Here is a 27,547-nt window from a genome sequence, read left to right as displayed (position 1 = left end):
TATTGCTGCACAAACGGATATCTCCTCTCTTGTGGTTTTTGTGTTTATTGATGTGAGTCTGTGAGTCTAAATGTGCTCGGAAATTATATACTCGTAGGTATTTCAGTCTTGGTTTTCTCTTCTGATGTTCCAGTTCTCGTGATGACTTACCCTTCTCAGAAATGTTAATTACTTATGTTTCATTTCCTGTGTTTTCTGATCACACAGCTACGGAGGTCCACGGAGGAAGAGACTCTGCTCAGATTGTAATATAGTTTTGTTCCAAAATAAAGTTGGAATCTAATACACATAAATGGGGGGAAATTTGTGAAACATGTTAATATTTGATGATCATGATCTATTCTGAAGTAGTTTCCGTAGCAGCAGACCCAACAGGACTCACATCAGACCATCACCAGTGTTTTTCTTTCTGCCCTGAAGCTCTCTCTCAAGGTCGGACACAGCAGGACACAGAAGGGTCTTTCCACCTCAGGCTCTGATGCCCACGACCCAGCGTGAGCCTTGAGCAGAGAAGGGAGACCACGAGGCTGCGGGGTTCATCCCAAACACCAGCTGTGCATCATCCAGTGTGACAAAACATAGAGACGATGAATACATGTAATGCGGTGGAGTATCGGAGGCATACAGGCTGCTTATCAGCTCAGACCGAGAGGTTTTAACTAGTTAAACTCTAATAATGACAGCAGACTGGAACCAGAGATGCTCAATGATCACCCTCCCTCTTGCTGCTCTTTTAAAACTGGATTTCTGGATGTGTTATTTCATAACAGCTGTATTTTGTATATTCTTTTGGTTTATATCCAGCCATTCTGTCAGGTTTAATTAGAAGAAGAAGAAGTGTAAATGATTACACTGTGAGTTTCTTATTTCTTATACTCCATTAATGCTTTAAGGAGTTTTGCTTTAAATACTATAGTAATGTCATTGAAATGCCGCCCTCTCCTGGTGGTGAAGCAGCATTACATCAACAGGAAGCGCCATGTCAAGGACAAAGCGAAGCCACGCCTACTTCAGTTTGATTGGTTAAATTTGGCGTTCTCGTAAGCTCATTGGATAACCAGGGTTCAATACGGTGACGAACAAGGAAATGAAAGGAAGGAAGTCGGGCACCGGTGAGAAACGTGGGTAAACTCTTGTGTGTTTTCAGCTTTGTGACCTCGTTGCATTCTGTTCGTTGTTTGCTGTCTGTTTTCTGTCCGTTTTTAGAGATGATGTGAAACGTCCTGTTTTAATTCAGAGCTTCCGTCCGCAGCGTTCACACCGAGAGGCTAACATTAGCTGCAGATGCTAACCGCCGTGTTGGTGGTGGTTCATCAGAAACTTCATGTTTCCGGTCCGAAGCTGCTCTGAACAATTAACGCAGCTGTAAAATGTTCCTAATGTGCAGCAGCGCTGGAACAAACAGCTGGACCACAACTTAAATCACATTCATTAACTTTAACGTGTTCAAAATGTGGAGGAGAAATAGTTGATTTTATGTCTTCATGGTGTTTTAGTTTTTTATGATGACGCCACAGGGTGGTGCACGAGATCATATAATAACACACGAGATCATTTAATAACACACGAGATCATTTATTAACACACGAGATCATATATTAACACACGAGATCATATAATAACACACGAGATCATTTAATAACACACGAGATCATTTAATAACACACGAGATCATTTAATAACACACGAGATCATATAATAACACACGAGATCATTTAATAACACACGAGATCATATATTAACACACGAGATCATATATTAACACACGAGATCATTTAATAACACACGAGATCATTTAATAACACACGAGATCATTTAATAACACACGAGATCATTTAATAACACACGAGATCATATATTAACACACGAGATCATATATTAACACACGAGATCATTTAATAACACACGAGATCATTTATTAACACACGAGATCATATAATAACACACGAGATCATTTAATAACACACGAGATCATTTAATAACACACGAGATCATTTAATAACACACGAGATCATATAATAACACGAGATCATTTAATAACACACGAGATCATATATTAACACACGAGATCATATATTAACACACGAGATCATTTAATAACACACGAGATCATTTAATAACACACGAGATCATTTAATAACACACGAGATCATTTAATAACACACGAGATCATATATTAACACACGAGATCATATATTAACACACGAGATCATATAATAACACACGAGATCATATATTAACACACGAGATCATTTAATAACACACGAGATCATATAATAACACACGAGATCATATAATAACACACGAGATCATTTAATAACACACGAGATCATTTAATAACACACGAGATCATTTAATAACACACGAGATCATTTAATAACACACGAGATCATATATTAACACACGAGATCATATATTAACACACGAGATCATATATTAACACACGAGATCATTTAATAACACACGAGATCATATATTAACACACGAGATCATTTAATAACACACGAGATCATATAATAACACACGAGATCATATATTAACACACGAGATCATTTAATAACACACGAGATCATTTAATAACACACGAGATCATTTAATAACACACGAGATCATATAATAACACACGAGATCATTTAATAACACACGAGATCATATAATAACACGAGATCATTTAATAACACACGAGATCATATATTAACACACGAGATCATATATTAACACACGAGATCATTTAATAACACACGAGATCATTTAATAACACACGAGATCATTTAATAACACACGAGATCATATATTAACACACGAGATCATATATTAACACACGAGATCATATAATAACACACGAGATCATATATTAACACACGAGATCATTTAATAACACACGAGATCATATAATAACACACGAGATCATATAATAACACACGAGATCATTTAATAACACACGAGATCATTTAATAACACACGAGATCATTTAATAACACACGAGATCATTTAATAACACACGAGATCATATATTAACACACGAGATCATATATTAACACACGAGATCATATATTAACACACGAGATCATTTAATAACACACGAGATCATATAATAACACACGAGATCATATATTAACACACGAGATCATTTAATAACACACGAGATCATATAATAACACACGAGATCATTTAATAACACACGAGATCATTTAATAACACACGAGATCATATATTAACACACGAGATCATATATTAACACACGAGATCATATATTAACACACGAGATCATATAATAACACACGAGATCATATATTAACACACGAGATCATATATTAACACACGAGATCATTTAATAACACACGAGATCATTTAATAACACACGAGATCATATAATAACACACGAGATCATATATTAACACACGAGATCATATATTAACACACGAGATCATATAATAACACACGAGATCATTTAATAACACACGAGATCATATATTAACACACGAGATCATATATTAACACACGAGATCATATATTAACACACGAGATCATTTAATAACACACGAGATCATATAATAACACACGAGATCATATATTAACACACGAGATCATATATTAACACACGAGATCATATAATAACACACGAGATCATTTAATAACACACGAGATCATATAATAACACACGAGATCATTTAATAACACACGAGATCATATATTAACACACGAGATCATTTAATAACACACGAGATCATATAATAACACACGAGATCATATATTAACACACGAGATCATATATTAACACACGAGATCATTTAATAACACACGAGATCATATAATATAATAAGACATTAGATCATATTATATATTATAATAAGACACTACATCATATATTATATTATAATAAGACATTAGATCATATTATATATTATAATAAGACACTACATCATATTATATCATATTATAAGACACTAGATCACATTATAAGATTATATATTATATATTATATTTCATCACTAACCCTGCAGCTGAAGGCCGAACATCGAGAATCAATCGTGAAAGAGAAGTAATTGAAATTGATAACGATTTGCCCGAATAGACACAAATCAATAGATGAATTGTCTGTTGAGGAAAACATTAATTTTACGATGAATGAAAGACTCACTTCTGTGTTCAGATAAACATACACAAAGTGTGTGTGTGTGTGTGTGTGTGTGTGTGTGTGTGTGTGTACTCTCACACACACACACACACACTGTCTCTCTCTCTGCTGACAGACTAAAACTGTAAATGTCTCACATGTTGACCTTTTCAATATTTTGAGCTTTTGAATTTCTCTGCCGTTGATCAAACCGTGGTTCTCTGTCCTCCTGTGTGTGCGCTGGTTTTTCAGTATTCACCTGAACGATGGCTGCCTCCGGCAGACTGGCCTCCTTCCGCCTGCCTCCGCTGCCGACGGTGGGCGAGCTGATAAAGCTGTACAACCTGCGAGCTGAGAAACACCTTTCTCAGAACTTCCTGCTGGACTTGAGGCTCACAGGTTCGTCACACCATCTCCTGCTCTCTGGGTTTTTATGGTTCTCCACCGAGAGGCACGACGGCGTGTTTTGGTCCGTGCACTTGAATGCACCGCTCCCACACTGCCTTGTTTTTCGGGAACTGACAGCATTATCTGCGTGGGTGAGGTTAAGTAGATCTGCCGCTAATGTGAACGGACCGTCTCCCTTGTTCGGAGCAGGGAGGCCTTAATATAATTATCCGCGATGCAGCGCAGGTCGGATCTGCTCCCTCGTCCTTGGACAAGGTGACTGTTAGATTGATGCTTCTCATCTTCATCACACACAGGCAGACAGGTATTACAACATCGCACAACATTAATCTCAATTTAGATGCTCGAGACATTTGTTTGCAGAACATGTTGGAATTTGAGAGTTCGTATAGAAGTTACAGATCGTATCCGATATTCTTACAGATTAATATTGAGTCCTCTCCTCTCTACGTGTTTGCAGATAAAATAGTGCGTCAAGCAGGCAGTTTGAGGGATGCCCATGTGTGTGAGGTGGGTCCCGGTCCCGGCGGCCTGACCCGCTCCATTCTCAACGCCGGGGCGGCCGAGCTGCTCGTTGTGGAGAAAGATTCGCGCTTCATTCCTGGGCTGAAGGTAAAAATTCACCTGGAACAGCTGGACCACCTTCCTCAGACAGCTGCACGACCCCGCTGCATCGTTACACTGAACAAAGACCGTGTCGCTTGTGTCGAGGCCTTTTCATTTTTCTCATCTCGCATCGTTTTCACAGCTGCTGTCTGAGGCAGCTCCCGGCAGGTTGAGGATCGTCCACGGTGACATACTCACCTACAGAATGGACCGAGGATTCCCGGCAAATATCTCTAAGCCGTGGCAGGAAGGTGAGAGGATGAAACCGTCTGAGCAGGTACGGTCGTCCGAGCGAAGTGAACCCGTCAGACTGAACTGTGTGTGCGGCTTCGCAGATCCACCGAACCTCCACGTCATCGGGAATCTCCCCTTCAGCGTGTCAACGCCGCTCATCATCAAGTGGCTGGAGATGGTAGCCAGCAGAACCGGGCCCTTCGCCTACGGACGCACCCGACTCACGCTCACCTTCCAGAAGGAGGTGGCCGAGGTGGGTGAACAGCTGCCGGCTCGTCCTGCTGCCCACAAACCAAATGAAAAAAACCCAAAGGACACTTTAAATTGTCTGTTCAAACATAATTTGAATAAAAGTAACTGAATATTTTTCTTCTTTGCTCTGCAATCACCACCGAAATAATTGCGTGATGGATTTCTTATTTAATTGTTTTGATTAAATATTGATTTCTTGATACATAATTAATCATATTTTGCAACTGAAATAAATAAATCTGGGTTGTCTTTTTATCATTGAGGCCGGAGCCAAATTTATTGGTTTGTTTCATAATTATGGCTTCTTATGACACATAAAAACATAATTAGGATGCAGTTAAATAATCATTTTGATTTAGTTTTTCTGGTCTTTACATAATGGATTTACCAGACATGCTTTGTTCCTTCCAACAGCAACGTTATACGACCTAAACAATTAGTTGGATCTCGCTGAATATGCATCACTAACGTTTGGTTGTGTTCCTCTTCCATCAGAGACTGACAGCGAGCGCGAGCAGCAAACAGAGGAGCCGTCTGTCCATCATGGCTCAGTATCTCTGCACCGTCCACAACTGCTTCACCATCCCGGGTCGGGCCTTCGTTCCCAAACCAGAGGTAGGACTTCACCTCGATAGTACTAACACACACACACACACACACACACACACACACACACACACACACACACACACACACACACACACAAACGAAGCAGTGTGCTGAGGTTGATTGAAGGTTGTTTGGTGCAGAGATTGAAATGTTTCGAGTGCAGAAGTTCCTACTTTAGTTCTCCGCCCAGTTTATTGAGTTTCATTTATCTGTGGGCGTTTGTGCTGACTGTGACAGTTCTTTGAAAGAAGCTGTACTCCACCTGCACGTGCAGCTCTAGAGGGGAGTGATTTGTACATTTTGGTAAATTATGAAGTGTAAAGACCGTTGAATGGAGATTTCCATCTTCAGTATTGGTCGTGGAAGATGGCAGATAGCAGATTTCTATCGTGAGGTGACGGTGAGCCCTCCTCACGTCTCCGGTCCGGTCCCACGGTCCACCAGAGTCTCACATCATCGCCATCACTCATCCCTCCCTCGCTCTTCTCGCTTGAAGGCTTCATTAAGACGGTGTTGAATCAGTGTTGTCTCTTTTCTGTCTTTGGACCCTTTCTAGGTTGTAATGATGCCTGGTGGGTATCGGAGATGTGGCGTGATCATACTGCTCCTCATAATGAGGGCCTTGTTCTTTTTTAGGCCCGATTTCTCAGTGTCTTTCAGCACGTGTTCGTGTGTCAGTGGTGAAAGAAAGACATTCACTCTTATGTAACATGAGAATGCAACATTTTTTTTTATCTTTGGTTTGAAGATCTATAGTAAGACTGGGGGGCACATTAATACGAATAAAAGTACCGCTGCACAATTTGAAATATCAGTGTTGGCTGAAGAGACAGCTCCTCTGAGATAAATGGTGAAGTTACAGACACACAAGTCATTTGACAGACTCAGGAGCTCTCTCACATCTTTGTACAAATGAAACCATGTTTTTCTTTTCCTGAATTAAAGGAGAGGTGTTAGGTGGATGTCAGAGACGGACTGTTGGTCCCTTGAAGATGTCACAGCTCTTTAGGAGACCCGCTGTTGGTAAATATTTCATCTCCTGCGTGGAGCAAAATGCAGCAGAGTGAATGGGACCACAGCTGATTGTTCATTCTCTTAGAAGAGATGGCTCCCAATTATTATTTCATCACACTCAGCTGCCTTTCTTTGGATTCATTTTCTCTTGAGCGTCGTATTTTTGTGGGTTTGTCAGACTGTAACTGAATGGGTTTCAGCATGCCGTAAATGTGCACGCGTGTGCGTGTTGACATGCATGTGGCATATAAATGTGAACAGAGAGTCTCTCATGCCCTCGTCGGCCATCTATCGCCACTCAATGATTTCACGGTTGAATTGATGTCATTAGAAGAGATGATGGCTGTTTGATGAGCAGGCCTCCTGCTGCTGGTGTCCTGGGAGAGAGCACGGAGCACGTAGACTATATTAATGCTATCATATCCTGTGTTATGCAGGCCCCTTTTTACTAGTATGTCATGTAGTATCATTCATAAAAAGCTCCATGCACTGCTTTGTTTACTGGTGCAGCCCGGAGTAATTACGCAGGATTGCGTGAACAATAAAAATGAGCTGCCTGATTCATGAGACAGCATCAAAGGCTGCTTGGAGGGCGACTGATTGAGGTTGTGACACACACATGGTTTTCCAGCTGAACCAAAGGACTGGACCTGTACTTTGTATTTTATGAATACACAGAAAGATATCCACGATGCAGAGAAATGTTGTCTTATCAAGTTCTAATGGGTCCTGTCCTGCGCGTTGGTACTTTGTGCTGCTCATCGTGCTCTCGTAAAAAGAAGAAGCAACCTATAAAGATAATGACGCATAAAAGTCCCCCGTTTGTGTGCAGAAGTAATTATAATGGAGGCTAATATTAAAGGTCTTGTCCTCTATTATCTGCTTTCTTCTCTTTCTGTGGGTTTCTCTCAGTTGCTGGGTTATGTGTGCGTTTTATAAGGTGTGTGTGTGTGTGTGTGAGGCTGTGCCATATACCTATAACCAATAAATCAGCCCTATTGTCCTAATTGCTCGTATTATCTCGCTCCCACGGAAGCTGTGGGATCACTGATTGAGTTAATGAGGAGGGATTTGTTCAAATTGAGGCGCGACTGGGCTTTTCTTTTGTGTCTGCTCTTGGCATGTCACTGTCACGCCTGAACCCGACGCGCTGTGTTTTCTGAGTTAGTCATATCTGTTATTAACCTCGATCATATATTGAACAATTATGTCTGTATTTATAAGTGTTTTGTAAAAAAAAAAAAAAAGATAAAACAAAAACCCTGGTTGGTCAGTGGTCTGAGATGTCCCCCGGCTCGTACCGAGCCGTGTACGTAATGCGCAGCAGCAGGTGCGATCTCACACATATGGCAATTAGTGATGTGTGAAAAACATCTGAAGTGGTTTAAATATTGTGTAATCAAACAAACAGCGAGTCACAAAGAGTAGCAGAGAAAAAGCAGCGCAAATTACTGACCCTTTCCAAATAACCAAGAGAAAATAGCATCAGTTCAAGGTGGGGGAGGGAATGGGGTGGTTGGTGGGGGGGAGGGAAGGGGGCGGGTTGATTGGCCCGTTGATTTGGGACCTCGAGGAGCTGACCAAATGCAAGCTAATGGGATAATGAGAAGGGAAATGTTGAATCCATTTTACATCAGCAGCTGCAGGGGCCCATATTGAGGTGGGAGGGGAGGGTGGAGAGGGGGGTGGGGGTTGTCCCTCTCGCCTCCGGACTGCACTGCACCTCTTTTGTGTCACATTGAGTGACTGAGATTGTCCTTGAAGGTTTCTGAGAGCGATGATTGGCTGCGCTGATGGTCTTTCTTCCTCCTGACGCTCTGCATCTGCACAATGTGATTAAAATCAACTTCTGTCCGTCACAGCCGGGTCTATAAGTCGAGCAGTAGATGCTTCATCGCAAGCAACCTGCCGTCTCGTCTGTGGACCTCGAGGTGTGTTCATTACAAAAGGTGACAAAGGACTGAGACACAACACGGAGCTGAAAGAAAAGGGGAAGTGTAGCTTTTACAAGGTGGGTGATGAGATTACAAAATAAAAAAAAATGGATAAAGAGGATGATTGAAATAAAAGAAAAAAGCATGAAAGGGTTTGTTAAAGAAGGGAAGCTGCTTTCATGGTTTGGATGTGACAGAATGGAACGAGAGCAACGCCTCCTCCATGCAGAGCACCTGAAGATTGATGGATCTGAACGGAGAGCGAGTCGTACCTCCAGCAGATGGTTGTCTGGGCCGCTCGTCAGCCCGCTCTGAGTAATGGCTGCCTCACAGGAGGGGAGCCCTACAGATGTTCGCCTTGTACGCAGCCGTCTACCACGAGCACAGACCAGATGAGCACCGCCCAAATTAAATCTGTTAATGCTGCATTGAACATCAATTATAGCTGGCAGTTGTTGGGGAGAGTTTGCGGTAAAACTCCCGCAGACACCTTGAGTGATATTTTTAGCTGGAGATTTTGACTGTGTTTTAGTTCTCCGGCGGTTCATTTATCAGATTAATTATTTCCTTTTGAATTTGAGCGAGTGTTTCCGTGCTGAATGTGACCCGGCTTCAGTCCAGAGAACCGCCGCGTGGCAGCAACAGTGATGGATTCCTCCTCGGTGACCCGAAGCAGCCGAGCTTCGCCTCAACAGTACGAGTGAGTCTCCTCCTCCGAGGAGCTGCGCTGCCTCCTCCTCCTTCTCCACTATTCATCCCATAAACGGGGTCAAACGTGGTATCAAGAGTATCGTGGAAAGTTATTTCAATGACTCCAAAAACAGTCGAAGGCTTTGGTCTCAATACATCACAGACTCAAGGTAAAGAAAAGCTAAAAATACTCCCCTCCTCCTCCTCCTCCTCCTCCTCCTCCTCTTAAACAGAATGCAGAGGTTGGCAGAGCTGGCTCACGAACATCTCCAGAGATCTATTGCTCCTCCTAACAAGGAACTGGGCCGGCTTCGCTCAGAGTCAGCGCTCAGAGTTTAGCAAATTCAGCTCTGTTTAGTTAGTTAGTGTGTGTGTGTGTGTGGGGGGGGGGGGGTCCAGTATTTAAGGAATAATCTCAAATCTTGGCCATCTTCCAAGACAAGAAAGTTCAGCTTGAAATGAGTAAAGATGTTTTTCCCAGACATCGATAAAAGAAGCGTCTGAAATAGGACGCATCCGTCTGAGCTGTTAGCTGTGAACCGATCTCAGCGTCACTTCTTCTGACTTCTTCAGAGCGACTGACGGTGTCGGTTGGATCTCGTGGGCGTGTTGATCACGTTTGTGTGCTCATTCATATGTTGTACTTCTAATACAATAAATAATCTCTATTTGATCAAGAGATATATAGACTGCAGCCTCCCTCACCTTCAGCTCACCGAGTCCTCCTACCCCCCCCCCCTCCCCCCCCGCTCAAAGCTGAAATATTAAAGGCCTCCTTTGAACTGTCAGAGTATTGTTTTCCAACAAGCTCTCCTTTTGTCATCTCCACAGCTTTTACTGCCTTTCTCAGCAGTTTACTGTGCAGCCAAGGTCGTTGCTATTATTCCCCGAGCCTCACCAGCAGAGCAGCTCCAACAAAGGAAGGTCGTTCTCCCTCGGCGTTGATGGCCGCATAATATCTCCAGCATGAACCTTCACGAACATTACAGCTGTCCAAAGCTAAGAGGCGCGCATTAAGTACGGTGACGTAGCAGAGCAGTGCGGCGGCTCGCTGTAGTTGGTGTTTGGTGAGCGACGGCGTGACGCCTCCATCGTGCTGGTGGACGGCCGTCTCTCTGGTGGGATGTAATCGCCCCATCGTCTTTTACATCTCCCTCTCTCGTGGAGGTAAACCGCTGGTCAGGAAGGTCAACAAAATAATCTGCGAGTTGACAAGGCAGAAGAGTTCAAAGAAAAAGGCTGACGCATGATTAACCTCTGCCTGCATTTGACAAGGTCTCACCTCCCCTCGTCTTAAGCTCACTCTCCAGATCTGTCATAGCCTCAGCTCGGGGTGAAAGCCTTCGATGGAAAATGTAGGTTAAATACACAGAGGAGCAGATCTTATTAGCGTTTCCCCACGAGAGGAGTAGTTATTTGATCTGCACTCGTGTTGCGTAACCAAGAAGAGTGGGAGAACGAGAGAACCCTGAATAATCCATGTGTGTTTCAGGAAAGCATATTCTCACTCGCTCCATGTCGACGGAGCTCCAATCAGCTGTAATGAGACTCCAGATTCAAACTCATTTAATCAGCGCGCCATTCGAACTGCAGGCTATGAAACCGATGTCAAAGCTGAGCAGCTCCGTTTTGCACACTTCGCTCATCCAAATCAGAAATGACGTCTTTTTTTCTGTTGTTTATTTTAAGTTTCTGTGGAAACAAACTTATTTTTGAACAGACATAAACACTTGATTAGAAAATATGTCCATGATGGGAAATATGCTTCAAAATTTGTCTTCTTTTCTTACTGGATTTTTGGGACTAATAACAATATTGAAATTTGGGAGAATTAAATATTTGGAATTATATTATATAAAATTAGCCAGCAGGTTTTTTTTTTTTTACATAAGTATTAACGAACATTTTGATAGGAATCACATACATTTTGTTGTAAGGAATTAAATGTTCTGCACTGTTTATTTAACGTTAATTATCAATTAATCTGTAAATTATTTTCCTGATTAATAATTCAATCTTTCTATTTTACTTTTCATTTGTATATATAGACCAGCCGAAAAATACTGAATATAAAAATACACTAGACAAAAGTTGTCTGGGAATTTTTTTTATTTTTGCTTAAAAAAAACACAATTACTGAAACAGTTCCTGATTGTTGTTGTGATCTAATCCATTAATCAGATAATGATTTCACCTCCACAGTTTAATGGATTCACTGTTTTCTAAATTCACACACACATTTCTGCCATTTGTCTGCTGCAGTTTCTTGTTATTTATCAAGCAGCATTATCAGAAGGACCAAATCATTTTAATGATCAAGTCCTGAGAGATAAATATCTGTTTGACAACGACATGAATGTTATTTTTTTGTCGTTTTATTAATTATTTTTAGTTGTCTTATTGCATATCAGCAGCAGCTGGTTTACATGTCGTCAATAAGCTAATTACTTCATGTCAGCCTGCTCCGATAAGTCCCTTAAACTCCCAGCGGTGTTGTTATTGTTTCATTCTTCTATAAGCTCATGCATTCGTCTCACTAAGGAATTGCTGGGAAGCGGTATAAAGAAAATTCCTTTTTTTAAAAAGCCATTTGCACATAGTAATGTTTTATGGATGTCTATTTTGGTTGGAGTGATTCTGTTCCTGGGTGGTGCGTCTGAGCAGCCTGCACCATCCAGCAGGCTGTAGATCTGGCAGGAAGGTGAACGCTATCTTCATCCTCGTGAGCCGCACACAACACACAGTACGCACGCTGCTTTCACAAAATAGTTTAATTGGTAAAAAATAGAACTACTCGCACAAGCACATTGAGACAACGGTATCAGAACTTGTGAACTGTTCATCATCACAAATATGCTCTGGCAAAGTAAGAAGTGCTAAAGCATCCACAAAAATAAGCTGCAGTTATCAAAATGATAAATCAACGTCTTGGTACAGTATATGCAGAAGAGTTGAAACTCTTTAGACTTTTTAGGACCTAGTCACTTTGCACTCTGGCCATTTATAAGCTAATGAAATTGCGTGCTGATGATCAAGCTGCACAGCCACAAACAAATTCCCATCAGACAGAAATTGTTCCCTTTTTATTTTCCAGAGTGCCACTTGTGTTATGTATTTGTACAGGTCAACAGAGCTCAGTCATTTCAACCAACTGCTGTCAAATAAAGTAACACAAGTAAAGGTGCAGTGAGTAGTCTTCTTATAAAGAAGATATGGCATGAACATGGTACTATATCTTATATTGGAACAGTTTGAAGGATCCTCATCCCTCAGTTAAAACAAAAACAAAATCTAGATACTTGTGTACAGTTGTCAGACCGACAGTGAAGAAGAAATACATTTTATTCATTTAGAAAATACCACACTCATGTCTTCCTTATGAAACTCTCGTACCCAGTGAAGTCTTGCTGTGCTTTGGGAAATGCGGAATAAAGAGGATTTAAAATAACCCTCGAAAGCTGCACTGGACTGTACACAAGCATCTAGCCGACTTGAGACTTAGTCTGCCAGAACAAATCACAAATCCATAAAACATTTGCTAATGTATAATCCATGTACAAACAACGCAATAAAAAAAGTAAACAGAAAGAGCTCCAGATATTATTAAAATGTGTCATCATGAGACAATTTGGCACATTCTCCAAACACATAAAGTGTCAGTATTAGTTGATGACATGGCACATTCTTTATTTTGTTTATTGCATTGGTTATGGTGCCTGGGCAGTGAGTTATTATCAGGAGGCCACTTCTGCCAGCTAAAGTCTGAGCTGGGCCCGGCGGCTACGTCAGGGTGGGGTGGAAACCTGGCCCTACAGGGCTGCCAGGGCCGGCAGCGGCGCCCACCGAGACGCCCGTGGCGTGCTGGCAGCCGCCTGCAGGTGGCGAGCTGGGCTTAGCCATCTGCTCTCCCTCAGGAAGCTGCATGTTGATGAGAGAGAAGGAGAGAATGTGCGGTTCTATACATCACTGCCAAGGCCTGTCTCAAGCACAAAAACAGGATTCCTCCCACATCCTTCGCTCAGAAAAGAGGAGACGCACGAACAATATCACCGTGAAACATAGCTGCACGACTGACACATGAGTGTGTGTGGGTGGGTGGGTGGGTGGGTGGAGGGGGGGTGGGGGGGTGAGCATGTGTGCCTGGTGAGCATGTGTGTCGGTTGGACATGCTTTCGACATGCATCAGCATTCTCCTGTCAGGACTCACATCCGTGTGACACACGACACACGCAGGACACGAAGATTGAGTAAAAGAAGAAGAGAAGGAACGGAGGTTCAGTCCAGAGGACGACGTTTCAGACACCGAGACCTCCTGCAGGTGCGGACTGGGAGCATATGCGCACTGCTGACGCACTCGGAAAACAAGTCACATATGGAGAATGACTCAAACCTTTTTTAGCCACCTACCACACAGCTACCCAGTCGACCACGACTCGAGAAGCTGCTCTCCTCCCGGTTTCTGGCCTCTGTGCCACTGCACCATGAAACATCTGCTCATCCCTGCGAGACGACTCGTTGGTAAAGACACCAGAGTGGGTTGCAAAGACGAGCAATTTCCCCCCAAAGCCTCTGAGCGGGGATGCTGCCTCATGCCACCGGCTAATAAATGGGATTAGTGGAAGTAGTGAGCAGAGAAAAAGATGCCCCTCCAAACAACTTCACTGACTGACATGCACATACCACCAGACAATAAGGACATTTGAATATTGATTTCCGTTTCCATGGCAGTGTGGAGGCGGATGACAGGAGTGAAAAGCACATTCAAAAAGCCGGCGTGTCTGAGTGTTTACTGTGTACACGAAGACACACAGGAGCATGTGTAAGTGGGTGGGTGAGCATGTCTGGGATGGATTAGGATGCAGAGCTGCTACTTACAGGCAGATTGTTTTTGTTTGGATGGAAATATGAAAGCAGCACATGAGATCGTCCACTCGGCTGAATCTCTCCTTGTCAATTTCCCTCCATCTCTCTCATATTTCCACCTGCAGGGAACAACGCTGGCATCTGTTTGTCTGCGTTCTTTCTTTCTTAAATCCAGCCCAGCACCCCCCGTCGACTCCTCCTGACAGTCCTCTGGACTGTTACAGCAGGGTAATGTTTCTACAGCTTTTCAGGCACAGGCATTGTGTGGCTATGTCTCAGTCTTCTACCAGGCAATCCGCTGTATTAATACACAGACATGCTTTAGAGGCAAAATATCAACATCACTCTAGTAGCTAACAAAAATATGACCATTTATTTCGGTTGCATTCTAGTGGATAAGTATACGAAAAAACTACAATGACTTGCCATGAAAAGGTTTTCACCCTCTGCTCTCTGCAGTATTTTGCCAGTTTAGTCTAATGGGAGCGTACCGAACGATTGTAAATAGCAGCTAAATGATTGCTTTTTTTCTCTCGATTCAAACCTTTGGCGAGGAAGAAAATCTACACAGAAGGCTTCCTTATTTGCTTTTAATCCATTCCCCAGGGAACTCTTTCTGTGATTTACTGATGAAGGATGTTCTGCATTTGGTTAGCGGCTTCCTTCAATTCTGCAGCACCTTATCCCGGCTCCTTACACGTTCACACTGTTTGTTCCGAGGCGCTGCTCAGGGAATACCTCCGCTGCTTGTGCTTGCAAAACAGACAAAAGGAGAAGAGCAAGATAGAGGAGAAGGGGAAAATGAATTGAAAGTTGTTGCCCTCCTCTCTGGTTTTTCCTCCACCTCCGTCTGGAGTAGAGCCATGTGATGGTTTCCCCTCAGACGTGTCTCCCTTAGCGCCGCTCTATCAGACGTAGTCCTGCAGGCTGTAACCGGTCTTGTTGTCCAGCGGGGAGAGAGAGCAGTACTGGTGCTGGAGCTCCTGCTGCTGCTGGAGCAGCTGTTGCTGCTGCTGCTGGAGCAGCAGCTTGTCAGGGGGGGGCAGCAGGACCAGGTCCTGGGGGCCATGCCTCTTTCCTGAGCAGGACATACAGAAGATGGACCCCCCCACAAAGAGGAAACCTGCTGAAACAAAGGCCACGTACACAGCGCCCCCGGGCTCAAACTTATTGCTCTCGGGCACGCTGGAGTCCAGGAAGTTGGTGATGACCTCGTTGGTAAACCAGGAAGCCGGCACCAGACACAGGAAACCCGCAGCGACGAAGCAGCCGCCGCTGGCGATGGCGGCGTGCCGCTTGGAGCGCCGTCCGCCTCCCCAGCGGGTGCATTTTAGTCCCAGGGATGCGAGGCAGAGGCCCATGGCAGCCATCACGCAGCACAGCACCATGGTGGTACGAGCAGTCTGCAGGTACGCAGGTAGCGAGAGCACTGAATACTTAAGTGTGCAGCTGAACATGCCCGTGCTGTACCATGTGCAGTCCATCCACAGTCCTTGCATCTGGGAGATTGCTGTGATGATGTTAGAGCCCACATCTGCACTGACCTTCCAGTTGGGCAGCAGAGTGGCCACCATGGCTCCCATGATGCCCAGCAGCGCCAGGACAAATCCAAATATCTGCATGCCCGTGGACGCCATGCTCCTTTTCAAGTGGATGCTGCCGCCTCAGCCGTTGTCCTCTCCGGGCAGCATTCACCCAGCGACCGCCGGGCTCGTCGACCCCGCCGCCCGGCCGCCGCGCTCTCCTCACTTGGTGGTGCACCGGCTGCCGGTCAAATCCCCAGTTCTTCAGCTGCAGCTAGACGGAAATGAGAAATTGAACTGAGTGGGTCTCTCATCTTATTCGCTTCCCACAAGCGCAGACTTTCTCTTGCTGGAAACAAAGGACAGCGTGAAGCCCGGCGATGAGAGCTGCCTCTTGCTGACTAAAGGTAAGCGGGGCTGCTGTGGTGGTTTGCTGTGCTGCCTCCTCGCTGTTACTGGAGAGGGAGAAATGAGTTTGTGGTATTTGCAATGCTCAGTAGCTATGTGGACTTAAAGCTGCAGTGCCCTCACCCTCTCATACACTCGATTTTCTATCACTTTCATTTCAGTGCCGTTTACCTAATTACTGAGTCTCGTTTTTCAGCCGGTATCAAAGGATATCTTCAGGTAAAATATCAGATATTTTGATCTGGTAACTGCATAAATTATGATTTATTCGACCGCTAGATTTAAACTTTGTGGATGTGCAGGTCTTTTTTTTTTAATCATGTCTCAGACTTCCTCCAGCCGGCGCATTGTGCTCTTCATCATCCAAAGAAAAAGCTCGTTCCAGCTTCGAATAAATCAATTAGGTCTAATTTGCTGTTATTTTACGATCCGATGATTAAAACACCTTGCTGTGTGAATAAAGCCTTCCTTACCCCGGCTGGTGCAGAGCAGAGCAGGAGCTGACGCGTCACGGTGGTCGCACTGATTCCTGTAAACACACACAGTCCCACACTGGAAGACGGCAGGCTGGTGAGGGGGCGAGCAGGACGGCGCAGCCCGGAGCGCGGCTCGACTCAACACATCCATTCCCTTAGCAACAGCGGAGCAGAGACCACACAGGCTCGGCCGGAGCCGCGGAGGAATAACCGGAGCCGCGGAGGAATAACCGGAGCCGCGGAGGAATAACCGGAGCGAGGTCCCTCTCGCTCCCCCTCCCCCCTCGCGCGCGCGCGTGTGTGTGCGCGCGTGTGTGCGTGTGCGTGTGTGCGCGCGCTGTAGAAAGCAGTCTCTGCCTCAACTTCAACACCGACGACCTCCCTCCATCGACTCTGTATATCGTCACCACTTCAACCGCCACTCGCCCAACGACGGAATAACTGCTGAGCTTTTAATCCGTCTCTGCCAATCTGTATTGCATCACTTATTTTATAACATCCTCCATTAAAAAAAATAATAATCTAAATAAAGCTTGAGAAGGCAGTAAAGAAAGAACCGTTAGTCAACTGACGGTTTACAACTTCAAAAACAAACAGACAGACATTGATTAATGGAGGGAGAAATAGCCTCGATGTCAACACGTTATTCATGGTGTTGTGCAAGTTACTGAAAATGAACATTACTAGTTACCTCTGTCAAAAGTAATTTAATTAATTTTCAAATTACTGCATAAAAAAAAATAGCGTCATTAGCTACTGAAGGTAAGTTTTGGTTCCTGCTGAGTCTCAGTGCTGAAGATGTCTCGGTTGGTCATCAGTTCGTTTAAACCTCTCTCTCTGCAAGCAGAAAATTGGGGGAACAGGCTTATTTTTATTTATTTTTTAATCTGCAGTTGTCAAATGATATTTAAATCCAAGACAAAAATAATTTAAGCCCACTTAGATTTCAGTAATTGCAATTCCCTTATTTGGTTTAAAAAAGTAATTAGCCTAGTTACATAAGTAGTTACTGCCAAAAGTAATGGAATTAAAGTAACGCAATCCGCCCAACACTGGTTATAAAGGATGTTGGAAGCCACTCAATATCTCCAGTCAGCATTTAATTATCTACAATGCAACTGAAGCTCTAAAATTGTAAGTGTTCAAATTACATTATGTCATAGTAAACATTTAGGTATCCTTGTGGAAAAAAAAATATGGCAATGCTTCAAAGACAAAAATGTATGAAATTAGAGGACAGAATTTTATATTGTAAATAATGTCAACATTTTCCACTGCATTAAATGAATGCATGAACGTTTGCAGAATGGTGGTGATTGGCTGCAGACAACGAGAAGACTTCCTGATCTGTAATGTAACAAAACTAACTAACATAATTCAATCCATCCCAATCTTGCATTTAACTGCTCAGTAATCATAATATACCGTTGAAAGATAAGAAATGACCGAGATACAAAGTCTGGATAAGATTTCCAGTCGCAGCTTCACTACACAGCAGAGGGCCGGCTGATCTAATGAAGACACAACAAATAGCTGCAAACATGATGAGCGGTTGAGCTGGTTCGACTTGGTGCTGTAAGCTTTGTTTGTTTGTGCTGGTCCAGAGACCGGAGGAGCATGTGGAGCCCCAAAAAGGAACCTCCCCGGAGCGTCATCTTCGTCAGACATCAGTCAGCAGGAGGCTAAAACTCACAGCTGCTCCCGTCTTCGCCCGTCTTCCCTCTCCTCTCTGTAGAGGACATACAATGGGGGAGGGAGTGGCTCGGACGGACTTGATTCATGAATGACAAAGAGGACAAAATGAGAGCCCGAAAAAATAAAAATAAAAAATCAGACGGGCCTAACGGGCCTGATCTCCTTGTAAGCGCAGATGTGTGTTGCTATCATTGTGCTGCATTGGCAAATCAGCAAACAGCCAGCTGTGGCGAGTTGTTCTGCCTCCCCGACTACAGCCGGCTGCAGGTGTTGGCCGCCGTGATGTGTTGTCTTCACGTGGCCACATCGGTAGCGATTGGTTTGTTTAGCTATTGATCTGTTTGTTTCATTCGACCCGGTGCTCTCCAGCCTGGCTTGTGTTTCCTGTAAACGACCCCTCAGAGGCTCTTTTCCCTAAAATGAGACGTGGCCGGCGTGCGGGGACGCTGCACACCACATTACCTCCAGCGGGATGTTTGTGTCGACCTTCAGCACCACATTCTCACAACTCCTTGTGGGATTCCACTGCAGCAAGATCAGACACTTTGCAGTTTTCCCGCAGACACACGAGAGTATGACCCGTCTCCTCGTAACCGATGAGATCTTAAGTGCTGATGCTGGTGTTGTTCGGTGGGGAGTCTGAAAAATAAATAGATCATAGAGGGAATGGATGAAAGAAGAGGAGAGGAGAGGAGAGGAGAGGAGAGGATGGGAGGAGAGGAAAGGATGGAAGGAGAGGAAAGGAAAGGATGGGAGGAGAGGAAAGGATGGAAGGAGAGGAAAGGAAAGGAAAGGATGGGAGGAGAGGAAAGGATGGGAGGAGAGGAAAGGAAAGGATGGGAGGAGAGGAAAGGAAAGGATGAAAGGAGAGGAAAGGAAAGGATGGGAGGAGAGGAAAGGAAAGGATGGGAGGAGAGGAAAGGATGAAAGGAGAGGAAAGGAAAGGATGGGAGGAGAGGAGAGGAAAGCAAAATGCAGTTAACATCCGTCCGGTGAGTGCAGCTGTGAGTCTGTGATGTGTGAAGATATTGCAGCCTATTATAAGCGTGGTCCTCTTTATTTTATCACCTCACAGCAGAGCTCTGGAGTTTTCCTGCAGCACAGCTCGGAGGCACAGCCGGACCAGCCACGCTGCCTTTTGCCCACATGAGGGGCTTTTATTGTGCCATTTGCATTTTTCTCTTTTATGTCCTCCCTTGCGTAATTGGCTTTCGTGCTCATCGTCTTGCGAAGGCGTTTTGTTCACAGTTCAGATGCAAGGTGTCGGACGATGGCTGTGATGTCGCTGTCAACGCAATTCTTGTTGTGAATCAGGATCCGGGGTCCCGTTTCATCGTACATTATATGTGTAAAACTGTCTCCGGCAAAACTCTTGTGACATGTTGCGAAATTACCGGCATTGGCTTGATTGAAGAGTCTCTCCAGCGTACTCCATTAAGAGACGACTCCCAAGTGCACAATTTAGAACGGCAGTGAGCTTTTAAATATCCCATCAAAACTATTTTTCCCATGCTGTCCTGCGAGAGTAAATTTCACATTTTTGGACAAAGTTCAAGCTTTTCTATGACGAATGTGTCTCCAAGGAGCTGATCTCTTCCAAGAGTAGGGCAGCGGCCTTGAATGTCCCGTGTGCATGCCATGGCTGATTTCATGGGAAGTATGCTGGACTGCCTGCCCAGGAAGCCAAAGCCCTTCCTTCTTAAACCCCTCAAGCAACATCAGCCGGGTATATACTGCAGCATCGACTGCTGCCTTCTCTGCGAGAGGCTGTCTCCTTCCACTGATGTAATGAAGGTTGTCTTCTCAAGGTATTGTCATGATTAATGCAGCTCTTCCCCCTTTGGTTGCAGGATCTGCGTGAGCTTCTCTCTCCTCGTCCCTGGCTGTATGTAGCTTTGTTCCATCCCCCTGCTCTTGTTCAGAACCTGCCATTATGTAAGCGCTAGTGTTGGCGGTTCAGGTAGCACAGTGGCCGGTGCCCCAGGGCTCCTGCCATCTCATCTTGGTTACGCTTAGAGGGACATGACAAATTACTGCTCACGCCATTCGGCAAGAACTCACCAAGAAAGACACATCGGAGGTGGAAATGGGAAAAAAGGGAGCAAAGCTAGAGTAATAGAGTTCCCTGCTGAGCTTTGGGAAGGTCAAACACATGAAATATGGTATTTTGCACGTGGGTTAATATGAATGTGGCCGTTGTGCTCAAATGACAGAAAAGGTCTTAAGTCGCTGACAAAAGCAGAGATGTGCTGGTATTTTTACCCTTTTCGAATGCTCCACCAGGAGAATCACCGGAATTTACGTCTGCATCAGTCATGTCTCGACATGGAGATGTATTCTGCTCACATCGGTTCTCCGTTCTTAGCTCGGTGAGTTTGAGGCACAACATACGTCGTGTTGTAGTCAGACGACGGGTAAAAAGCTGTTTCCAAATTAAACCAAGATCTACACCAAAGACTGGAGACATCCACCATCGGAGGGGAATCACCACGATCATACTTTCTTCTTCCAGATCATCGATGGTGTATCTGATTAATTGACCTAATTAATAGAATTGAGAGAGTCGGTGCGATAGGAGTGTTCATGAGCTTGAGTTTAGATCTTCACATCAACCTCTAATCTAGAAGCCAAACGAGTGACTCTGTTGTTTTTCTCTGCTAAACACAACGATTTGTACAAGAAGTGATTTCCATCGAGAGCGTTCACATGTGCAGCCTCATAAAGAGAAAGAGGGGTAATGAGGCAGGAGACCGATATTAGGTGTGTGTGTGTGTGTGTGTGTGTGTGTGTGTGTGCTGTGGGGGGTGAAACATGTTCCTACCACCTCAGCGGAGGGACCAGGTGACAGTGTGTGATTTAAGATGGCGTTTCGTTGCATGTTGAGGTTATCAGGAAGGATTAATGGCAGGGAGCAGGATATATTCCAGTGGTGCTACCCAGTGAAGCCATGTAGCAAGGCCATACATAAATCATAGCAGCAAAATGACTTGGACAAGCTGATGGCTGAAATGCTGCCGCCTGTATAGTCCCAATATCGACTTTTCCCCTTGCTCCTCTCTTAAATCATGAGGTGCGGAATATAAATGGCCTAATTATTCCAGCAGAGAGTGAAATTAAAGGCATTTCTTTTTATTGCTTCTCTCTAACAGATGGTGGTCTGATCTTGCATCACCAACCCACTGATAGAAGCAGATATAAGATCCTGACTGGATTCCTGACGTGTTGATGTGACAGGTGGAGGAATTGACTCTCATGATATAAACCAAATGATGCAACCCCAGCGCTCCGTGTCCTTCACAACACCTGCCACAGGGCCTTTACATTTACAATGCATCATGTGACCTAAAAGGATTCATAATATCAGACTCTCATCACTGCAGACAAACCAGGAAGTCAATGTTAGACTGTAAACAAAAACCAACATTAGAATGAAACAGGAGATTTACTGAACTTCTGCACGTCCAGCTTCAACTCAGCATCCTTCGTTCCGTCCTCTCTGACGCTCCATCTGATGCTGAACCCCAAAGGCTTGCATCTTTTTCTGCACTACTAAAGCACGTAGCCTCCACCGCTGCCGTCCCGTTAAACGCTACTGCAGCAGGAAGCATCGTAGGACTACACGGGGATCTATAGATCTGATGAGAGATAGTGCTGCGGTTTACAAGTGTTCCCCGAACGCTACCTGAGTCGTTCGAAGAGAGCGGGAATGTAAGCAGCTCATTAGAAAAGATTTTGCACACCCTCGGACCGCTTTAGTTTTCCTCCCCTAATTATCAACAGCAGCCGCTGGCTAAGGAAGGAAAAAGGCAGCTGTGAATGAGTGAGTCACACAATCCAGAAATATAAGCTGCTTCAAGGATGAGCGAGGAGCTCCGGAGGTCGCGGTCACAACAGGAGGCTGTTGAGCTGAATCAGACGGCCTTTTATTCAACCTCTCTGGAGTATGAACGAGGGGAAACTTTGTCCTGAGGCTACGTGTTATCTGCATGTTTGTGTTGCCTTTAAACTTAAACATATCGTACTGTAGCTGCCACTCGTGCACCCGCCTGCTTCCTTTCTTTGCAGCTTTTGCTTTCTCCCCATTTACATACCTGCTGCTTTCTTCTCATCTAAAAATCTCCATCCCACTTTCAGATCTGTTTTTTTTTTTTTATTCAAATTGATGTGAGCTACTTGCGTATATGTTTATTTTTTCTTGCTATGAAAAAAACTCAGAGAGTCCTGAAAAGCACTCAAAGCTGAAAGGCACTTCAGGGCAATGAATTGTAATATTATTGCACCTGACACTGCTGGTTTTTCTCCACTGAGCTCCGTTCTCAGGCTGCTCAGCCGGTCAGTCGTCTCAGTGCTCCCACACCAGGAAGTTAGGATATTACCAACTATGGACAGAGACAGGCGACTGTCCTGCTCGCTGTCTGGCTGTGTCATCGGTCCACACACATGCAGCATCAGCCTGATCATCTCTCAGGCTACAACTGACAGGACTGAATGGCATCATGAGAAACACTCCTGAAAGCTGATGGTCCGCTTTCTGCTGAAAAAGTAAAGATTAAGAGATTCAGAAATAGTCGTTCAATGTATTTTGGTTCTTTTGATCCCATTAAGGTGTTCAGAAGATAAAGAGAGTCGATGATTATTTACAGGAGAACAAGCGATGCAGTGAGCCGAGGACGTGAGGATGTATACATGCTCTGGAAAGTTAAAAGATCTGAGAGACAGAGACAGAGACAGAGAGAGAGACAGAGAGAGAGAGAGACAGAGAGAGAGACAGAGAGAGAGACAGAGACAGAGAGAGACAGAGAGAGAGAGAGAGAGAGACAGAGAGAGAGAGAGAGAGAGAGACAGAGAGAGAGAGAGAGACAGAGAGAGAGAGAGAGAGACAGAGAGAGAGAGAGAGAGAGAGACAGAGAGAGAGAGAGAGAGAGACAGAGAGAGAGAGAGAGAGAGACAGAGAAGAGAGAGAGAGAGAGACAGAGAGAGAGAGAGAGAGCACAGAGAGAGAGAGAGAGACAGAGAGAGACAGAGAGAGACAGAGAGAGAGAGAGAGAGAGACAGAGAGAGAGAGACAGAGAGAGAGAGAGAGAGACAGAGAGAGAGAGAGCGAGCTTGGCTCTGCCGAGTCTGGCACTTCAACAGCGTGTCATGTCAGCTTGAAGCTGACACAGGATGGATCGGGAGGCGGCTGCCAGTGTGGAACTGGAGCTGAGACTCCCACCACTGGTCCTCCACTGCTGTTTCATTCAGATTCCCCAGCAGGGGCCAGATCGGACGACATCAGCAGTTTCCAGGGGGCGTGTGGAACGATTATAATGTTGGCAAATTAGATGTTTGAATTGAAAAAAGTGTCCAAATATTTAGTCACACCAGTGATTCCCAAACTGCTGCAACCTGAGCCCAACACCAAAAACAGCTTCATTTTAATTACATTTTATTGCTGACAACAGTTATTAGACACACATCACATTACTACGAGTGATTTACTATTTATATATTTTTGAAATAAAACAGTCCAGCTTTGATGGAGTGGCGGGATGTCACGTCTGACGCAGCTTCACACTAACAGAGTGGTCGGAGATGTTTGAAAAGGTTTAGCTATCAGTAATTAATAAGTGTTGAAGTAGTTCAAAGTAACGAATAAAAAGTTGAAGTAGCTAAATGATGAGATATCTGGTTATTAGTATTAGTTGGAACAGATGATGAAGGTTTCTGCCTCGTGTTAGTCGACTACAAACCGGAAAAAACGGACCTGAGCTGTCGTTCAGTTCTTACTTCATACGGTAGTTTATCATCCGTCAGATGACAGGTGGTGTCACAGGGCTGCTCGGCTTCATCTGACTTCCTCAGACAGCTCTAGTTGAAAGCTAGCTATGACTTTAGTTCATCCGGGTGACACTAATGTGAGTTATTTCTGTTAAGGTGACCTTCAAAAAGTTACTTTCAATGCATCCACGTTTCAAAAGTATTCTCACTAAGCTAAGTGTCGTACAGCAGCGGTTTTAGCAGGCACACGGTCTTCTGTGACTTTCTGCATTTTTTGTATCTAAATTAGAAACAGGACGTCCGTCCGGTGAACCTCCCGTGACTCTGAAGCTGCCTGACGTCTGCTGTGCACCGTTTCACACTTATTGAAAACAGCAGAGCCGAACATTTGGGGATAACGAGCGCTACAGTGAGTCAGGTACTGAGAAACTCTGGTGATGCAGCAAGAGAGACAGAGAGGCTCGGTTTCTATGGTCCATCGCACAGGTGTTACTGTGGCAACTGGAACCAGCTCGCCAGCCAGCCGTGCTGCGTCATCTTATTTTCTGCCTTTCCTCTTTTCTTTTATCCCAGTGTTGATCCCTCCACCTCCCTCTCCCCCTCTCCCCTCTCTCCTCTCTCCTCTCTCCTCTCTCCTCTCTTTGTCCAGCTTTGTATCTCTGTCCATTTGTCAGCCGATCTTTCTCTCCTGCCTTTTTCTTCCCATTTTGCACTCTCCTCTTCACACATCTTTCATGTCGTGTTTTTTTTATTTTATTTTTTCCCCCACATTCCCATGAGCCCCCTGTGCACTCTAGTTTTAACCCCCTGCTGTTTGGACCTCCTCTTGCTGTCTTTGTGTAGGTGGATGTGGGAGTAGTTCACTTCACGCCTCTGGTCCAGCCTCAGATCCAACAGCCCTTCCAGATGGTGGAGAAAGTCGTCAGGAACGTTTTCCAGTTCCGCAGGAAGCACTGCCATAAAGGACTAGAGTAAGCACAATTACACAACTATCCTCTCACACTCTCTTTTACTTTTTAATCTTGTCTCATCTTCGTCTGTCTTTCTCCGTTTTCATTTTCCATTCCTCTTCCTGACAGCAGTGTCTTCATCTCATCATTAATTAGAAAGGTTTTTAGATTTGTTCTTGATTTTCTCTCCCAGCTGACAAACGAAGACACAGCGTTTGAGGTTTTCTGTAAAAGCAAACGCTGAAGAGCGGAGCAACTTCACAGCTCTGTTGAAAACCACTAGCGACAAACCCAGACGCCCACATGCATCTGCACGCTGCCCATCGCCCCCGTGCCTGTTAGGGAAGTGAATGTAGGCCCAGATAACAAAAGAACACTGGCTGTGTGAAAGAGAGCAGCAATTATGAGTCATTGAGGTGGTTTAGGAAGAAGAGGGAGCATATTTTATGTAACTACAGCGGGTTGGCGGCAGCAGCCTCAAATTGGAGAGGAGGAGGCACCTAAAAAACATCTGTACTGCAGAGTGTGTTGAATTGTCTATTGCTCACTAACCTGCTGCAAAGAAACACAGAGGACATCTTAGGATGGGAAATGTCTTCAAAAATAAACATCTACCTCCCTCTGTTGCATGTGAGAGCCAGAATAAATTTGTAATTTAAATCATAGCCGCCCTCTTTATGTTGGAGGAGTTTGCGTCAGTGTTAGTTTTGTGACATGTCTTGACTCTGCAGCATAGCAGTGGAATAAATTAACAATTCATAAGCAGCTCTTTGTGTGATTTCAATTAACTTCACAGATTTGAAATAATTGCTGAGGAATAATTTCTTTCTGTTTGAACTTTCGAATTCCATTAAACTTGCATGATCATTAAGATATCAAAGCGACCTGAACGGAGGAATCAGTACGATCATATCTTCTCATATCTTCCCCAGAAAGTTGTTCCCCGAGGCGTGTCGGGCCGAGCTGACACAGGAGATGATGCAGAAGGCCGATGTGGATCCCATCCTGCGCCCCACAGAACTCACCATCCCCCAAATCAGAGCTTTAACCGACGCCTATGCTCATCTCTGCACCCAGGAGCCCGGCCTCCTCGGCTACGAGTTCAGAGAGGAGCTCAGACTGAAACACTTTGCTCGGAAAAGAAACACATTTCTGGAGAAGAAGAGCTGCACGGCACAGAGTCCTCCGCAACCGTGCTGAAGGAAAAAACGCAGAAACCAAGAGAAGCCCACTAATAGTCTGTTAGCGCTGGAAGACAACAGACTGCTCTTAGCTCTGACATCTCCACCTGGCATAAGCATGCATTTTTAAAACATCCTCCCTGCACGCTGGGAGAAATCAGTAGTTTGGTATACAAGACATCCTGGGACACAGACGAGAAGCAGAAGGCACATAAAGATCCTGGGAGGGTTGGATCAGCTCCGAAACCATTTTCTTAGACGCAACAACTCGTAGCAAAGTCGTGTTTTTTGGGAGGATGAAGAAAACAAGCCGGATACCCGCAGAAGCTCTTTATGTCCCATTTCTTACTTCATATCCATCTCACACAACACCTTGTCCTGTGGGACCTGAAAGAAGCGTCAGTATTTCCAGGGCGATTTAGAGAATGAGAACAACATGGCAGCACCATATCCAGGACATTTCTTTCCTTCCAGTGTGAATCGCTTAGTCACTCGGGAGACGGAGCTGAAAGGGACAAAGAAAGTGCTATTAATTTGTCAGCAGAAAGACTGCTATTGAAATAATATTTCTTGTTCTGTCCTTGGTATTTTGGAGGTTAATGTTTGAGGAAGATTATGTAAGCGGTGCATGTTTGCTTACAACTGTAGATTATCATCAGATTCACGTTTGGCTGTCGAACTGGCAAAAGAACCAAAAACATCAATTCTTACCAGTGACGTTTGTTTCATTAAATCAGGAATGTTGATGGATGTACATTTTGGAAAACAACATATGCTGTATTTGTTTAAGGTTCCATATAAATAAAAGCATTGTTACAAGTTTTAAA

The 27,547-nt window shown here is 44.4% G+C and overlaps 2 protein-coding genes across 3 annotated transcripts; one reads left to right on the top strand and one right to left on the bottom strand.

Annotated features, from left to right (window-relative positions):
• Positions 1–1,074: 1,074 nt before the first annotated feature.
• Positions 1,075–27,547, top strand: tfb1m (transcription factor B1, mitochondrial). Of its 2 annotated transcripts, none has more exons than XM_069151899.1 (8): positions 1,075–1,121; positions 4,370–4,516; positions 4,986–5,137; positions 5,274–5,382; positions 5,467–5,618; positions 6,113–6,232; positions 25,433–25,560; positions 26,472–27,547. In XM_069151899.1, the coding sequence occupies exons 2-8, from the start codon at positions 4,384–4,386 to the stop codon at positions 26,737–26,739; spliced, it is 1,062 nt and encodes a 353-aa protein (XP_069008000.1). In that variant the 5' UTR covers positions 1,075–1,121; positions 4,370–4,383; the 3' UTR covers positions 26,740–27,547. The 2 variants fall into 2 exon arrangements, with proteins under 2 accessions (XP_069008000.1, XP_069008001.1); XM_069151900.1 differs by having other exon boundaries at positions 1,096–1,112.
• Positions 12,618–16,531, bottom strand: LOC138199741 (claudin-20). Its single transcript, XM_069151901.1, has one exon. It carries the CDS (start codon positions 16,362–16,364, stop codon positions 15,636–15,638), a length of 729 nt encoding a protein of 242 aa, XP_069008002.1. The 5' UTR covers positions 16,365–16,531; the 3' UTR covers positions 12,618–15,635.

The sequence above is a fragment of the Embiotoca jacksoni genome, unplaced genomic scaffold (assembly GCF_022577435.1).
Source record: "Embiotoca jacksoni isolate LCO1_2020_lvr unplaced genomic scaffold, fEmbJac1.0.p SCAF_18, whole genome shotgun sequence".
NCBI classification, from domain to species: domain Eukaryota; kingdom Metazoa; phylum Chordata; class Actinopteri; family Embiotocidae; genus Embiotoca; species Embiotoca jacksoni.
This window is presented reverse-complemented; position numbering and strand designations above follow the sequence as displayed.

Bases quoted from the DNA above. Each gene is read 5' to 3' on its own strand.
- tfb1m (XM_069151899.1), top strand. From the start codon at position 4,384: ATGGCTGCCTCCGGCAGACTGGCCTCCTTCCGCCTGCCTCCGCTGCCG. The intron at 4,517-4,985 runs GTTCGTCACACC...ACGTGTTTGCAG, and splicing joins GCTGGACTTGAGGCTCACAG to ATAAAATAGTGCGTCAAGCA. The intron at 5,138-5,273 runs GTAAAAATTCAC...TCGTTTTCACAG, and splicing joins GCTTCATTCCTGGGCTGAAG to CTGCTGTCTGAGGCAGCTCC.
- LOC138199741 (XM_069151901.1), bottom strand. From the start codon at position 16,364: ATGGCGTCCACGGGCATGCAGATATTTGGATTTGTCCTGGCGCTGCTG.